A 16479-nucleotide genomic window follows, 5' to 3' on the forward strand; every position below is an offset into this window, starting at 1 on the left:
TTTCATAAAGAAGTGCAGAGGGAAAAAAAATCCCAGAACTGGAGAAAGAGAACACCATGATATCTGCTGAATATACATGCTAGAAATTACATGGTAGAGATATACATGCTAGAAATACATGATAGAAATATACTGCTGGGCAAGAGTCTATTACGGACTGGGTTAGTGAACAAGATGAATGTCAAAGGCTCAGGGCACGTATGTTCAGCTTCCCTGTTGGGGATGGGTGGCCCCAGATGGCCTCCTGAGGTGTTTCGCACGCAGCCTTGGGACCAGCTGCGGTGAGGGCAGTGCTTTTTATCAGACTCGCTGCCCAGGTTTGCTCAAGAAAAGGGAGTTGACCTCAAGACTACATCAAGAAATGGGTAGGGGAGGGCTCTCAGGAATGAGCTGGTTTTTCCTCCTTTCTTGAGACTCTCTGTCTTTCTTTGTTTTTGCATTTTCTTGGAAACAACTTTGTCTGATTACGCAGTTTATCTGTCTCTTCTAAACTCAGACTTGCACTTGACCTTGACTTGTCGCAGTTTTCTAACACCCAGCTGTACTTGAGGATGTACAGGACGTATCCTTCTTCCCTCATCTCCCTTTCTTCTCTCGGTGTCCTCATTTCAACTCTCCAAGAGGACTGGTTCAGACAATGTTTTTGTACCATCCTCCGGCTCAGAGTTCTGTGTCACTAAGTCAAGCTCCGGGTTGGGTCAGGTGGTTATCCTTAACCTTTCCATGTGCTTAGAAGATGGAATCAGGTGATGGAAACCTGGTTATCCCCGCAGTTAAGAGCCAAAGATGGGGCCTGGGGCAGGGGGCTCCAATATAGCCCTCCATAGCACTCAACACTCCCTGCTTGAGAATAACGGTTGGCAGAATAAAGCATACCCTTTGAAAGGTACAGAACTTTTGCAAAAGTTTCCTAGGTAGACAGTCTCCCAAAGCTGTTGTTTGCATATGTTTTAGTGGCATAGCACTCGAATTGTTTATACCTTCTTCTTTTTTTAAAACAAACTTCAATAGAAACACTGCCTTGACCTCTCCCGTGTGATGACAGCCTTTTATTTATGAGAAATTTTATTCGGTGTCATCAAAAGCATGGTTGAGACAAAAAGTTTTGTGCTCCTAACACAGGTGGTTGCAGCAAAGGAAATATTTGTAGATTGCTGTGGATTGTTGTAGACAGCCTTTGGGGAACTGTAGAGTCCGGTACACACCACTGTTCACGGTGTCCAGCTGACGGCCAGATGGGCCTCTGCTTAGCTGTGACCTTGGAGCTGTGCTCTAGCCAGGAGAGTGGTTCTAAAGTCTCTGTAACTCCTCTGTGGCTTTGTTTTCAGGCTAGACAGATGTGCGAGATGAGCTCATAGTCATCTGAGGCTTGCTCCAGGTACAACTGTCAACAAAACTGTTTTACCTTTGGCAGCTCGTTTACTTAGCGACTAAACAACAACCATAATTGTTTATCAAGACATACTTATTTTTTTGGATGAATTATATGCTACTAATAACCATAATAATGTCAACCCAGAAGAAAAACATTTTTTAAGATGCAGAAATTTATGGTCATAAATGAAAATATTGAATTTATATACATATTTTGTTGCAGAGAAGTATAGTGGAGTGATTAATATGATTTTCAAGTATAAAATCATATTGCACTAGGATAGAAATGGGGGAGGGATACACTTTACCACATTATGTGTGCAGACTAATTGCATGATGTATCTATTTTGGGATTAAAAAGCAAATACCTCTGGTGTTCTTTAATTTTTGACTGTGTTTCCTATTTGTCTGAAATATCATATACAGTTTGTTTCAAGCCAATTTATGTATTCCTCTTAAAACAGTAGTTTGTTTTATTGAGACATGCTTCTAGAAGGTAAATAGAAAACTACTTCAGTGATGGATTTAGGAATGGGAAAAGATCTAGATACTCAAAGTGATTCTGTTTCTACTTGGTTTTGAAATTATCATGGAACATCATTCTGATGCTTACTTGGAAAACTAGTCTCTCATATATATAACATTGATTGAGTTTATCTAGATTTTATCCAGAAATTTAAAAATAAGTTGTAACATTCTCCCATTTCCTTCTCTGTACTCAATTCTGACAGGTACGGGTCTTTAGAGAAGCCAAAGTTTTAAAGATGAGACATTTCGAATTCTTTCAACCAAAGAGAGCTTTTCTCAAAGTATATGGTACTTGGAGTCAAGATATTTTTTTCTTTTTTAAAATTGAGATAAGTTTCAAAAATAAAACACAAGATTTTCACTCTTTTAAAGTTTATAATTCAGTGGTTTTTAGTGTACCTATAATATTGTGCAACCATTACCCTATCTAAACCCATAACACTTACATTGCCCTCCAGAAAACCCCATACCTCCCAATCACCCCTCCTCCAACCTTTGATAATTACTAATCTGTTAATACTTTCTGTCTCTATGGATATGCCTATTCTGACATTTCATACACATGGAATTATACAGTATGTGATTTCTTTCACTTGGCATCACATTTTCAAGGTTCCTCTATGTTGTAGCACTGATTGGTACTTCATTCTTTTTTTATGGTCAGATATTCCATTGTGGGACTTCCCTGGTGGCTCAGTGGTAGAGAATCCACTTGCATGCAGGAGTCATGGGTTCAATCCCTGGGTTGGGAAGATCCCCTGCAGAAGGAAACAACTGCCCACTCCAGTACCCTTGCCTGGGAATTCCCATGGACAGGGGAGCCTGCTGGGCTACAGTGCATGGGGTCTCAAAAGAGTTGGACATGACTTAGTGACTAAAAACAAGTATTTCACTGTATAGATGTAGCACGTTTTGCTTATTTAGTCATCAATGGAAATGACTTGTTCCCATTTTTGGCTATTACAAATAATTCTGCTGTAAATATTCATGTACAAGTTTATACATGAACACATTTTGTCAGTTTGGACAAAATTAGGAATTAGTTAGGAATGAAATTGCTGTGTCATATGGTAACTCTGTGTTTAACTTTTTGATGACCTGCCAAAACGTTGTACCATTTTACATAAAACATGTTTATGTATCTTTGCTGTTTGTAGGCAAAATGTTCATTTCTATACTAGGGGATTCCTTTTTAGTTTCAAAAAATAAAAGCACTTGAGTGAATTTTAGCTTGAATTTTTAAGAGAAAAGATTAAATAACAAAATGAAACATAATTTTTATAAAAGTTTTATGTACGTGTATCTTTTCATTTCTGAAAAATGTATTTATGAATGAAAGGATTTGGTATTTTTATTTCTAAGAATTAAAAATTGATATATATTCAGTTTACTCATCACTAAGGAAAGAGTGTTATGTCAAAACACTGTTGAAATTCCCCTTTAGAAAATATTTCCATCACTAACTGTGAATAATGAAAGCAATTATTTTCAATGTTGTAATCCATACTGTGTTTTAAAAAGATATTTTATATTTGCCATATACAGACTTTAAACCCAGGACATAGAACCTCACTTACAGATGAGAGTCTTCTGGAAGAGAAAAGAGTGACAGAGTTTTTGTTGAGTACCAAGACTTGAATATGAAGTAATTTGTGCACATGGCATTGGTAAGGCGTTCTTTCAGGTGCAACAAACTCTTGGCCACAGATTCCTGGTGAGTGTCCTCAAGTGTGATCACTGGCTTTTATTTAGTAATTTCTCCCCAGTGTTGGTTTTATAGGTATAAATTATCTAAGTGTCAAAAAACCAAAGTATTCCAGAAATCTATAAATTTTACCTGCCGCCGTCCTATTAAACAGCACATCTATTATTAAGCAGAAATTCTCTCTACTCTTCTAGAATTGAAGCCACACAATCACCCAGTGGGAGAATGTACAAGGCCACAGATTCTTGCTCTCCTATTCACTGGGTTTGAATAGCAAAAACCTTCTCGTGTCCAGAGCTGCAGGGTCCCTATAACTAGCAGTTATAGCAGTTAGGACAATGTACTGCATGAGTGTGGTTGGCAGAATGATGACCCCCCCAAAAGCTGTCCACGCCCTAATCCCTTGAACCTCTGAACATGTTCTGTTATGTGGCACGGGAGAATTATGGTTATAGATGAAATTAAGGTTGCTAATCAGCTCACCGTGCAAGGGGAAGTTATCCTGGATTATCTGAGGGACCCAGTGTAATCACAAGGGTCCCCCAGCCCACTCAGTCGTGGTGTCCCCTTTTGGCTTCCCTGGTGGCTTAGGCAGTAAAGAATCCGCCTGCAATGCAGGAGACCCGGGTTCTATCCCTGGGTCGGGAAGATCCCCTGGAGAAGGAAATGGCAACCCACTCCAATACTCTTGCCTGGAGAATCCCATGGACAGAAGAGCCTGGCAGGCTACAGCCCATGGGGTCGCAAAGAGTCGGGCACAATTGAGGGACTAAAACCCTGGAAGTGAAGGAGGGAAGCAGAAGATTGAGAGTCGAGAAGGAGACGTGATGATGCAAGTAGCGGTCAGAGGCATGTAGCGGGAGAGAGACTTGACTGGTCACTGCTGGCTTTGAAGGTGGAAGGGGCCACAGGCCAAGGAATGCAGGCAGCCTTTGGAATCCAGAAAAAACAAGGAAACTGAGTGTCCCTTGGAGCCTTCAGAAGAGACACAGCCCTGCCAACATCTTGATTTTTTTTTTTTTTTTTTTTTTGGCCAGTGAGACCTATTTCAGACTTCTGGCCTCTAGAATGATAAGAAAATAAATTTTTGGTGTTTTATGTCACCAAGTTTGTGGTCATGTGCTGCAGCAGCAGTAGCAAACTATTAATAATGAGATTGTTCAAAGTGACTACAAAATATTGGGAGTTATAACAGGGAAATGTTAAATTGTGAAAAATATGGAAAATTTTGAAGCTAATGAGCATGTATTGATGGGCAATGAAGGAAGAGAGGGTGATGGGAAGGAAGCTTTTTCCATACTGTTTCCCAAATCATCTCCTCAGCCCAGTTAGGTTTCTTCCATTCTCCCTCCTTCTGGTTGTTCCCACTTAACAGCATCCAGAATACCTTAATCTTTGCAGTAGTTCCTGGGCAAAGCTGCTCGCTTCCTGCTTTCCTCTAGTTTTTATTCTGAGAGTCATCTCTCTTCACTTATCCATCCATCCAGGTCTCACCCTCACAGTGTCCCTATGGTACCCAGCACAGTGAGGGCCACATTAAAAGGTGTGAGTACTTCTTGACTGAGGAAATGGGGTGATACTATCTGGAGAGAGGGTAACATTTATCTGGTCACTGATGACCATCAACTGGTGATAGTAGCCTATTAGAAACTAAAAAAAAAAAAAAGCTTTCTGGAGTTAATTCCTGTGTCCTTTGGCTTTTTAGTTTGTTTTGCATGAAAACCGACAGTTGAAATTAATCTTCATTTTTGTTTTCTTGTAGGTCACTCATACTTATTCTCTTTTCTGTACAATATGCATATGGGGTAAGTCGATTAATGAGCTCTGATTTCATGTTGAAAATTTACTTTACTGAATGCCTTACTTTTATTATACTGTTTTAAACCATTTTAAAAAATTGAAGTATAGTTAATTTACATTATAGTTAATTAAATTAATTATAGTTAATTTAATGTTGTGTTAGTTTCAGAACTAACAGAAAAATGATTCAGTTATAAAACTCTATCTATCTGCCTCTTGATTCTTCTCTATTATAGGTTATCACAAGATATTGAATATAGTTCCCTGTGGTATACAGTAAAATCTTGTTGTTTATTTTATATATAATGGTATGTTTATGTTAATCCCAAACTTCTAATTTATCTCCCCCACAGCTTTGGTAACCATAAGTTTGCTTTCTATGTCTCTAAGTCTATTTCTGTTTTGTAAATAAGTTCATTTGTATCATTTTTTTAGATTCCACATGTAAGTGAGATCATATGGTATCTTTCTCTCTCTGTCTGACTTACTTAGCTTAGCTTCACTTACTTCATGGATTATCTCTATCCATGTTGCTGCAAATGGCATTATTTCATTCTTTTGTTATGGCTGATTAGTATTCCATTATGGAGAAGGCAATGGCACCCCACTCCAGTACTCTTGCCTGGAAAATCCCATGGACGGAGGAGCCTGGTAGGCTGCAGTCCATGGGGTCGCTAAGAGTCAGGCACGACTGAGCGACTTCACTTTCACTTTTCACTTTCATGCACTGGAGAAGGAAATGGCAACCCACTCCAGTGTTCTTGCCTGGAGAATCCCAGGGACGGCGGAGCCTGGTGGGCTGCTGTCTATGGGGTCGCACAGAGTCGGACACCACTGAAGTGACTTAGCAGCAGCAGTAGCAGTGTTCCATTATGTACATGTATATATATACACACATTTCATTATATATGTGTGTGTGTGTGTGTGTATGTATATATATATATGCATATAATATCACATCTTTATCCATTCATCTGTTGATGGACATTTAGCTCTCATGTCTTAGCTATCATAAACAGAGCTGCTGTGAATATTTTGTTGCATTTGTCTTTTTGAATTAGAGTTTTCTTTGGACATATGCCCAGGATTGAGGTTGCAGGATCACATGGTAACTCTATTTTCAGTATTTAGGGACTTCTATATTGTTCTTCATACTGCCTGCACCAATTTGCATTTCCAACAGCAATGTAAGCAGATTCCCATTTCTCCACACACTCTCCAGCATCTATTATTTGTAGAGTTTTTGATGATGGCCATTCTGACTGGTGTGAGGTGATACGTCATTGTAGTTTTGATTTGCATTTCTCTAATAATTAGTGATATTGAGCATCTTTTCATATGCCTGTTGGCCACTTATATATCTTCTTTGGAGAAATGTCTGTTTAGGTCTTCTACCCATTTTTTATTTGGTTGTTAGGGTTTTGTTTTGTTGTTTTTTTTTTGTATTAAGCTGTATGAGCTCTTTGTCTATTTTGGAAATTAATCCCTTATTGGTAGCATCATTTGTAAATATTTTCTCCCAGCCAGTAGGTTGTTTTTTTCAATTTGTTTATAGTTTTCTTTGATGTGTAAAATATTTTAAGTTTAAATAGGTCCCATTTGTTTATTTTGGTTTTTATTTCCATTACTCTAGGATATAGAACCAAGAAAATTTTGCTGCAACTCATGTTAAAGAGAGTTCTGTCTATATTTTCATCTAAGAGTTTTATACTATCCTGTCTTTTAGGTCAATAATCTGTTTTGAGTTTATTTTTGTACATGGTGTTAGGGAATGTTCTAATTTCATTCTTTTACATGTAGCTGTCCAGTTTTCCTAGTAACACTTATTGAAGAGATTGTCTTTTCTATATTGTGCATTCTTGTTGTAGATTACTTGACCATAAGTGCGTGGTTGTATTTCTGAACTTTCTATCCTGTTCCATTGATGTCTATGTCTGTTTTTGTTCCAGTGCCATACTGTTTTGATTATTGCCGCTTTGTAGTAAAACCTGAATTCAGGGAGCATGAGTCCTCCAGCTTTGTTCTTCTCAAGACAGTTTTTTGGCTATTCGGGGCTTTATGTGTTTACATACAAATAAAAAAAAAAAAAGTTTGTTCTAGTTCTGTGAAAAAATAGTGTTGATAATTTGATAGAGATTGCATTGAATCTGTAGATTGCCTTGATTAGTGTTTTTTTTTTTTTTTTTAACAGTATTGATGCTTACAATCCAAAAACACGATATATCTTTCCATCTATTTGTGTTGTCTTTGATTTCTTTCATCAGTGTCATAGTTTTCAGAGTACAGGTTTTTTGCCTTTTCAGGTAAGTTTATTCCTGGGCATTTTATTCTTTTTGATATGATGGTAAATGGGATTATTCCCTTAATTTCTCTTTCTGATATTTTGTTGTTAATGTATAGAGATGCAAGAGATTTTTCTCTGTGTTGATTTTTATCCTATAACTTTACTAAGTTCATAGTTTTTTTGGTGACATCTTTAGGATTTTCTATGTATAGTATCATGTCATATGCAAACAGTGACAGTTTTATTTCTTCTTTTCCAATTTGAATTCTTTTTATTTCTTTTTCTTTTCTGATTGCTGTGACACGACTTTCAAAACTGTATTAGGTGTAAGTGGCAAGCATGGGCATGCTTGTCTTGTTCCTGATATTAGAGGAAATATTTTCAGGTTTTCACCATTGAGTATGATGTTAGCTTTGGGTTTGTCATATATGACCTTTATTATATTGAAGTATGTTCCCTTTATGCCCACTTTTTGGAGAGTTTTTTTAAATTTTTTAGCTCGTAAGTGAATGCTGAATTTTATCAAAAGCTTTTTCTACATCTATTGAGATAATCATATGGTTTTTATTCTTCAATTTGTAAATGGGGTATATCATGTTGTTTGATTTGCAGGCAGATCTTGAAAAATCTTTGCATTCCTTGGATAAATCCCACTTGATCATGCTATGTAGGCCTTTTAATATATTGTTGGAGTTGGTTTGCTGGTATTTTGTTGAGAATTTTGCATCTATGTTCATTAGAGATATTGGCCTATAATTTAATTTTTTGTGATATCTTCATCTGGTTTAGATATCAGGGTGATGGTGGCCTCATAGAATGAGTTTGGAAGTGTTTCTTCCTCTGTAATATTTTGGGATAGTTTCAGAAGGATAGGTGTCATCTCATCTCTGAATGTTTGGTAGAATTTCCCTGTGAAGCCACCTGGTTGTGGACTTTTTGTTTGTTGAAATTATTTTAGTCACAGATTCAGTTTCAGTACATGTAATTGGTGTTTCATATTTCCTATTTCTTCCTGGTTCAGTCTTGGGAGACTGTACCTTTCTAAGAATTTATCCTTTTCTTCCAAGTTGCCCATTTTATTGGCATATAATTGCCTTTTATGATCCTTTGAGTTTGTTGTGTCAGTTGTGACTTCTTTTTCATTTTTAATTTTATTGATTTGAGCCCTCTCCTTTTTTTCTTGATGAGTTTGGCTAAAGGTTTCTCCCAAGAACCAGTTTTTAGTTTCATTGATCTTTTCTCTTGTTTTCTAGTCTCTATTTCATTTATTTCAGGTTTGATCTTTATGTTTCTCTCCTTCAGCTACCTTTGGGTTTTGTTTGTGTTCTTTATTATATTTTTAAACAAGTCACTCTCTGGGGCTTTTTTCTTATTTGTAAAAATGAAGTGTTGAATTAAATGGGCTGTAAGATTTCTTTTATATCCTACCATCAAGACTAGTACAAAATTTCCTAGGTATTAGACATTTCTTTGTTTTATAAAAGAGCTATTTTTTCAAAACTTTTTTCAGAGGGCGAAAGGAAGCAGCTGGGCCATTACAAGATTAAATCAAGAAATATAAAATTAAATTTGAACATTTTAACTTGGGAGAAGGATAAGCCTTGAACATTCTGTTCTGCTCCTCTCTAGAGAATCTAAGTGATTAAACCCAACTTCAGACACTTCTAGGAAATGCTATTGGAGGCAGTCTGTATTCAGGTTGACCTTGAGACAGTCAAACTGGTTTAAATCACACTAATAAATACATCTCTGTCTATCCATCCTGTAGCTTGGACCTATCCAGTCCAGCTTCTGTGATTCAAGTTATCATAGGTCTTTTCAAAGTGAGTCAAAATAGAAAGTTGCCATTCATTCTCCTTTCTCTTTTAGTCATGAGCAGAAAGCACATTCATTAAAGAATAGGATGCCCTGGGTTCCTCTGCCAGTGATTCATCTCATAACCTATTCTAGACTCAGTTTTCTTCTATGGGAAATGGGCTTGATAAAACCTGCCCAGCTTAGTTCACAGGCATTTCAGAGCATCACCTCAAATAATGAAAAGAAACACACTTAAATATATGTTTGTGGATCATTTTTCCTCTTACCTGACTTTTTAAAGTTTCTTTTGTATTATGTTCTTTTTTTCTATTATAAAAGTCTATAGAGTGCTAAATTTTACATCCTTCACTTCTTTATGTTTCATATGAGTGCATATAACACCTGAACAAAGATTATTCTATCTTGGCTCTTCCTGCCAGCTTCTGGTGTGCAGAGATTCTAGAGATTTCCCACAGAGAGAGACTGTACTGTTGGTGGATTTTAAAGGTAGAGATATAAATTGATAAAATCTCCATGGAAAGTCAATTTGGCATCATCTATCAGGATTTTAAATGCATGTGCCTATTGACATAGCAATTTCCTTATTTGAAATTTATTGTATATATTTATTCTGACATGATTAAATATATATGCATAAGAATATTAGTTTAAAGGTAGCATTCAGAAGCAAGAGGCGAGATAATTACATGTCCATTAATAAGGACTAACTAAATAAGTTATAATATTGAGTTGGCCAAAAAGTCCATTTGGGTTTTTCTGTAAGATGTTATAGAGAAACCCAAGCGAACTTTTTGGCCGACCCAATATTTTGTTTAATGGGTAGCCATGTGCAGTAATTCGGAATGACTTTGAAGACATAAGTGAGAAAAGCAAGGTACAAAGAAATATACCTGTTGCATAAAAACAGAACAAGGACAAAATCAGCAAAAGTGTGTGTGTGTTTGGTCATTGTGTATTAATAAATATACTCATAAATGCCCAAACATGGACTTGAGGTGAGCAGTTATCTTTAGGATAAGGAACTGGGGACCAGAGTTAGAAGAGAAAATTTCTTTTTCCATTACACTGTTTTGAACTGATAGAATTATCATGTACATATGTTATTTGTTTAAAAAAGACCTATAAAAGCACAAATGCAGAACAGATCATTAATCTAGAAATTAGTAAAATATTTTCTTGAACTTTCTATGCAACAAATATTTGTTTAAAATATCTAGGATAAAACAGATAATGAGTTTTATTTTTTTCTCTTTGAAGAGTAACATTGGTTTTTGAGAATGCTAGTACAAATGTGGTTTGTACTTTGAATGTTGACTTGCCTGAGATACTGTCTTTATCTCTTTTTAATGGGGTTATACAATCTGGTTCTGAGGTACAGTTTCTTCCTTTATAGATGCCTCCCTCCTTTAAAGTGATATTTGTTGGGATATGTCTGATGTAAAAGAACTTTGTGGGGACTAAAATTGCCTCTTACTTTTTTCTTTTATTGGTCCAAGTTGAAGTTTTATATATGTTTCTTTATTAGAATTCTACTAATCTACTTTAAACTGATTCTTCTCTGAAATATAATTTTGCTACAAATATCTCAATAATGCTTAGCATAATAAAGCTTAAAAAATAACAAACTTGCCTCTATTATCAAGCCATCTAATCAACTGACCTTTTTTCTCTGGCTGTTTTGATATTTCACTGAACACATAGTACTGAATCCCAACCTTAAGTGAACCCAAGTGTTCAGAATAGTTATTTCAAGTGCTTTCATGCTGTCCTGACCTGGCCCTGAACATTTGATGTTTTGTTTTTTTTTTTTTTACCTTATCAGGGTTTTGAACTTAATATTTCTGCATTCATAGATAACAGTGTTACCCAAAGCTCAAGAGGTATATGTTTCTGAAACTTCAATTACATTTTTTAACTTAAATTATCTGATTCCTTAGCTCTTGTCAAGATTCAAATTTTTATGTATTTTTCAATGACCCATAAGAGTTGTGCTTATAAAAATGTATTTTTAATTAATGATTAATCAAAATATTTTATTGTTTCTGAGCATATTTTTCAAGAAAAAGGAGGTCTTAATCATATAATTGAAAAGAAAAATATGCCACTTAGACTCCTTTCCCTCACATCACATATACATATGCACTTCTGTATGTATATGGGGCTGTATACTTTTGTACATGTATATGTAATGAAGGGGATATGTATACATTTGTGCATTTCATACATATACATGTATACTCGTGTATATTTTACATAAATGTGTTTGTATATTTATGTATAGTATATTTATGTATATATATTATCTTCTATCTGAACTGTGCATATTGCTGTGCAGAATCTTTTAAGCGTAATTAGGTCACCAAGAGAGAAACAAGTTTTGTATATTAATGCATATATGTGGAATCTAGAGAAGTGGTACAGATAGATCTAGTTCCAGGGCAGGAATAGGGACGCAGACATGGAGAAGAGATACATGGACACGGGGGAGGGGATGAATTGGGAGACTGACGAATGTGCACTGTCATATATAAAACAGACAGCTGGTGGGAACCTGCTACATAGCCCAAGGAGCTCATCTGAGTGCTCTGTGGTGGCCTGGAGGGGGCAGGAATGGGGAGAGGCCGTGGCAAGGCCACAGGAAGGGAATATATGTATGCATATAGCTGATTCACTGGAAGGACTGATGCCGAAGCTGAAGCTCCAATACTTTGGCCACCTGATGCGAAGAACTGACTCATTGGAAAAGACCCTGATGCTGGGAGAGATTGAGGCCAGGAGGAGAAAGGGACGACAGAGGATGAGATGGTTGGAGGGCATCACCGACTCAGTGGAGTGAGCATGAGTTTGAGCAAGCTCTGGGAGTTGGTGATGGACAGGGAATCCGGGTATGCTGCAGTCCGTGGGGTCACAACAAGTTGGACACAACTGAGCGACTGAACTGACTGATAGCTGATTCACTTTGTCAAACAGCAGAAACCAACACAACATCATTGTAAAGCAAATACACCCCAATTTTAAAAAAGAGAACAGTACGTATTGGTTCAGTTGTGTGATGTTTCCCCATTATGTGTTGGTCTAAAGGCTAAAGTTTTCACTGTTGTTAGTTTTAAAAGATCTATTATTTATAGAAGTGTGTGGCCCTATCTGGGGCTTCCCAGATGGCACGAGTGGTAAAGAACCCACCTGCCAATGCAGGAGACGCAAGAGATACAGGTTCAGTCCCTGGGTCAGGAAGATCCCCTGGAGGAGGGCAGGGCAACCCATTCCAGTATTCTTCCCATGGACAGAGGAGCCTGGCGGGCTACAGTCCATAAAGAGTTGGACACAACTGAAGTGGCTTATCAGGACACACGTGGTCCTATCCATACCCTCAGCTCCCAGCACCGAGAGCTGTTGTACCAACTTTTCCCTCTCAACATGCAGCCCTGAGCACCGCGAACGAATCAATGCTGGGTGTGTTTTCACTGCACATATGCCATTCTGGCTGTCATTAAGGGTCTCCTTATGGACACCATTCCTCTACGACTATACTTTTGTATTGAAATGACTGACGACTTGCCACGTACATAGTGAGGGTTTGTGAGAAAATGGGGCTGATTCTTCCCATGGGTGTGTGTGTATGTGTAGGATGGGTTAAAGTTAAGAAAACATGTGATCATGTTGTAATTTAACATTCTAAAGACTGTGGTAGAAGAGCTAGTTAGAAGTGGGGAAAAGGCCCAAATTACTCAAGTTCAGGAGCTTTCGGTTTGAGAGACACGTCAGAGGAGCCGCCTTGGGGTGTCGGCCAGCTGTAGGAGGAAGAGTTTTAATTCAAGTGCAAGACTGTGATGGCAGTGCTGATCCACGACGGCCTCCCTGGGGGACACATGCCCTAGCTGGTCTTGGAGGTAAAGGAAGAGAGTCTTGGAAGAAAAGTCACTCTTATAATTTAAGTTAGACACTGTGGTATACATGCGGTTTTCCCAGCTGCATAGTTAACATTCTAAAATTGTTCACAACTTGGTAAACAAACTCTTAGCAAGAGAGACAAATTGTAGAAGATTCTGGTTAAACATAAATGACTTCAAAGGAGGTTTTTTTTTTTTTTTTTTTTAAAAAAAAAAAAGCCCTAGCTCATGTAAACTTTTATCCTGCTCACATAATCATCAACTCTTTAAAAAAAATTTTTTTTAATTAACTTTTTTTCAGTATAGTTGCTTTACAATATTTTGTTAGTTTCTGCTGTACAGAAAAATCAGTTATATATATACATGTATCCCTTTGTTTTTGGATTTCCTTCCCATTTAGGTCACCACAGAGCACTGAGTAGAGTTTCCTGAGCTCTAAAGTAGGTTCTCACTAGTTATCTATTTTATACATAGTGTCAATAGCATATATATATCAACCCCGAACTTCCAATTCGTCAACCCGTTGATTAACAAGCCACAGTGTAAGTTCTTTGCCTTTTATATATCAGTATTAGTCTTTTCAGAGACTCAGAGATTAAAAACTATACTGTGGACGTCTCATGAGTTAGAAAAACCAATAGTACTTGCTATAATGTATATATCGTGTACCCAGCTAGGTGATGAATACTGGTCGACTAAATCAATGCTTCACTTTCTAGGGTGGAAAGAAGTTTATCGGTCTCTGTGGAGGAAGAGATTGCTCTCTTTGCCAGTGTTTTCCTGAAAAGGGATCTCGGGTGAGTCATGTAAAATTCAGCATGGGTGGTGGGAGGGGAAAATGGGAAATTACTAATCAAAGGGCGTAAAGCTTCTATTATGCAAGATGAATAAGTTCTAGAGATCTTCCACCCATCATCCTATCCACTGTCATCAATAATGTATTGTTCACTTAAAATTTTGTTGAATCACCTTGTACAGAAAGGGTCCTGGTGTACACGGCCCATGCTGGGTTGCCATATTGATATTCATGTTTTAAAAGCACTAGTGGAGAAGTATTAATACTGCAGTGAGTTAAGAAAAAAACCTACTTAACTTTGTTTAAAGTAGTGCTTCTAGACATTTGACTGCATGACTCTTGGACGTCTTTTATAACCTTGTGGAATGGTGTTCCATAATCGAAGTGACAGTTGCATTTATCATATGCTCCTTATATGCCTGGTCAGACGTGCTCAGAATGGTCTGACGTGCTCAAAATGCTTTAGCTCACTGATCCCTCACAATAACTCTCTTCCCATCTCACGGTACCATCTTTACAGAGCTGAAGACATCATCACAGAACCATTGAGCACCCTGCTCAAGTCCACCCAGGACAGTGCGTTTGATGACCACACTCTGTTCTCCGTCCTGAGAATAATAACTCTCTTGGTTACAGTATATGGGGTCTCTTGAACATTTATTTATAAACCTCTCTCACATATCCCGACAGCAGCAGTTGGCAGACACTAATTCACCTGTGCTGGGACTATTAGATCAAACCATCCCATTGGTTAAAAACACTCCCACTGTATTACAAGAAAAGAGTACATTTCAGAAGTTTTACACAATTTTGAGTCAGTTCAGTGATTTTTGAAACGTGTCCAGATGGATCCAATAGGGCTGTGTGTGATGCTCAAAAAGCACAATTCCATAAAGATCAGTCCACAAGGATGCAAAATATTACCTTTCTGAGAGAAAGGACCGTGTGATTCTCCCACAGTATTGCTTTATCTTCACACAGTAGTTATACAGTATGTGTGTGGTTCGTTTGTCAAGTCCTTTGCTGTAAGCAGCTTCCTTGTTGAGCTTCACGTCATGTCACGTTAGGCACTTAGTCGTGTCTGACTCTTTGTGACTCCATAGACTGTAGCCCACTAGGCTCCTCTGTCATGGACTTCTCCATGGACAAGCAAGAATACTGGGGTGGGTTGCCATTTCCTACTCCAGGGGATCTTCCCACGTGAGGGAACGAACATGGTTCTCCCACACTGCAGGCCAACTCTTTATCCACTGAGCCACCAGAGAAGCCCTCTTGTTGAGCTTAAGTTATGACAAATCCCTTTCTGCTTGAACTGGTTTGTTTCTTCAATACGTCACAACTTTTGGTGATCAGAATCTATCTTGAGCTTTTTCCCCAGCCACTTTTATGATTTATTTATTTTTTAAAGTCTTTGTTGAATTTATTGTAGTATTGCTTCTGTTTAATGTTTTTATGACTGTGAAGCACATGGGATCCTAGCTTCCCATCTAGGGATTGGAACCCGTACCCCTTGCATTGGAGGGTGAAGTCTTAACCACAGGACCACCAGGGAAGTCCCCATGATAAAATATAAAAACTACATTTGCCAGAAAGCAAAGTTAGGACCCTAAAAACGAGCAGCCTAAGAAATGCTTTAACATTTTTCATATCAGTGGACCCAATAGTCAGGAAAAAAAGCCTGGTGTTTTTATGAGGTTGTCTACGTAAACGTGCCAAGATTGCAAGCCAAGATTTTAAGACCCTTGGAGCTTGAGGTCCCAGAGAAATGGAGGGATCAGCTCCATGGCAGGAATGGGGGAATGCCACAGAACAAAGATGAGGCCAGGTAGGTATGGTCCTCTGACTTAATGATGTTTGGAAACTTTTTTTTTTAACTGACACGCCTGCATGGAGGTTTGGTGGTTCTCCTGGTTCCAGTGGTTCATAGGCTGTGACAGCCTGATATCTATAATGCATAGGACAGCCCCCCATCAAAGAGCTATCCGTCCTCAAATGCCAGTAGTGCCAAGGTTGAGAAATCCTGCTCTCGGTCCATAGCAGTTCTGAAGCCAGAAGGATTGTTATGTCCATCGGTCACCATGGGGAACCCTGGATTTCCAAGTTTTAAATAACTTGGTTATATATGGAAGAGGTGGGTGTCCCTAACAGTAAAGGATCTGCCTGCAATACAAGAGACCTGGGTTCAATCCCTGGGTCAGGAAAATCCCCTGGAGAAGGAAACGGCAACTCACTCCTGTATTCTTGCCTGGAGAATCCCATGGACAGAGGAGCCTGGCGGACTGCA

At 38.0% G+C, this 16479-nt stretch overlaps 1 protein-coding gene across 1 annotated transcript in view; it reads left to right on the plus strand.

The window, feature by feature from the left end:
• COL4A4 (collagen type IV alpha 4 chain) overlaps window positions 1-16479 on the plus strand; it is a 153096-nt gene that overhangs the window by 12892 nt on the left and 123725 nt on the right. The window contains exons 2-4 of the mRNA XM_061148617.1: window positions 3448-3616; window positions 5370-5412; window positions 14119-14196. Of these exons, the coding sequence (XP_061004600.1) occupies window positions 3561-3616; window positions 5370-5412; window positions 14119-14196 (177 nt within the window). The 5' untranslated portion in view covers window positions 3448-3560. The remainder of the gene's footprint in view (window positions 1-3447; window positions 3617-5369; window positions 5413-14118; window positions 14197-16479) is intronic.

Source organism: Dama dama, chromosome 8, assembly GCF_033118175.1.
Source record: "Dama dama isolate Ldn47 chromosome 8, ASM3311817v1, whole genome shotgun sequence".
Classification (NCBI taxonomy): domain Eukaryota; kingdom Metazoa; phylum Chordata; class Mammalia; order Artiodactyla; family Cervidae; genus Dama; species Dama dama.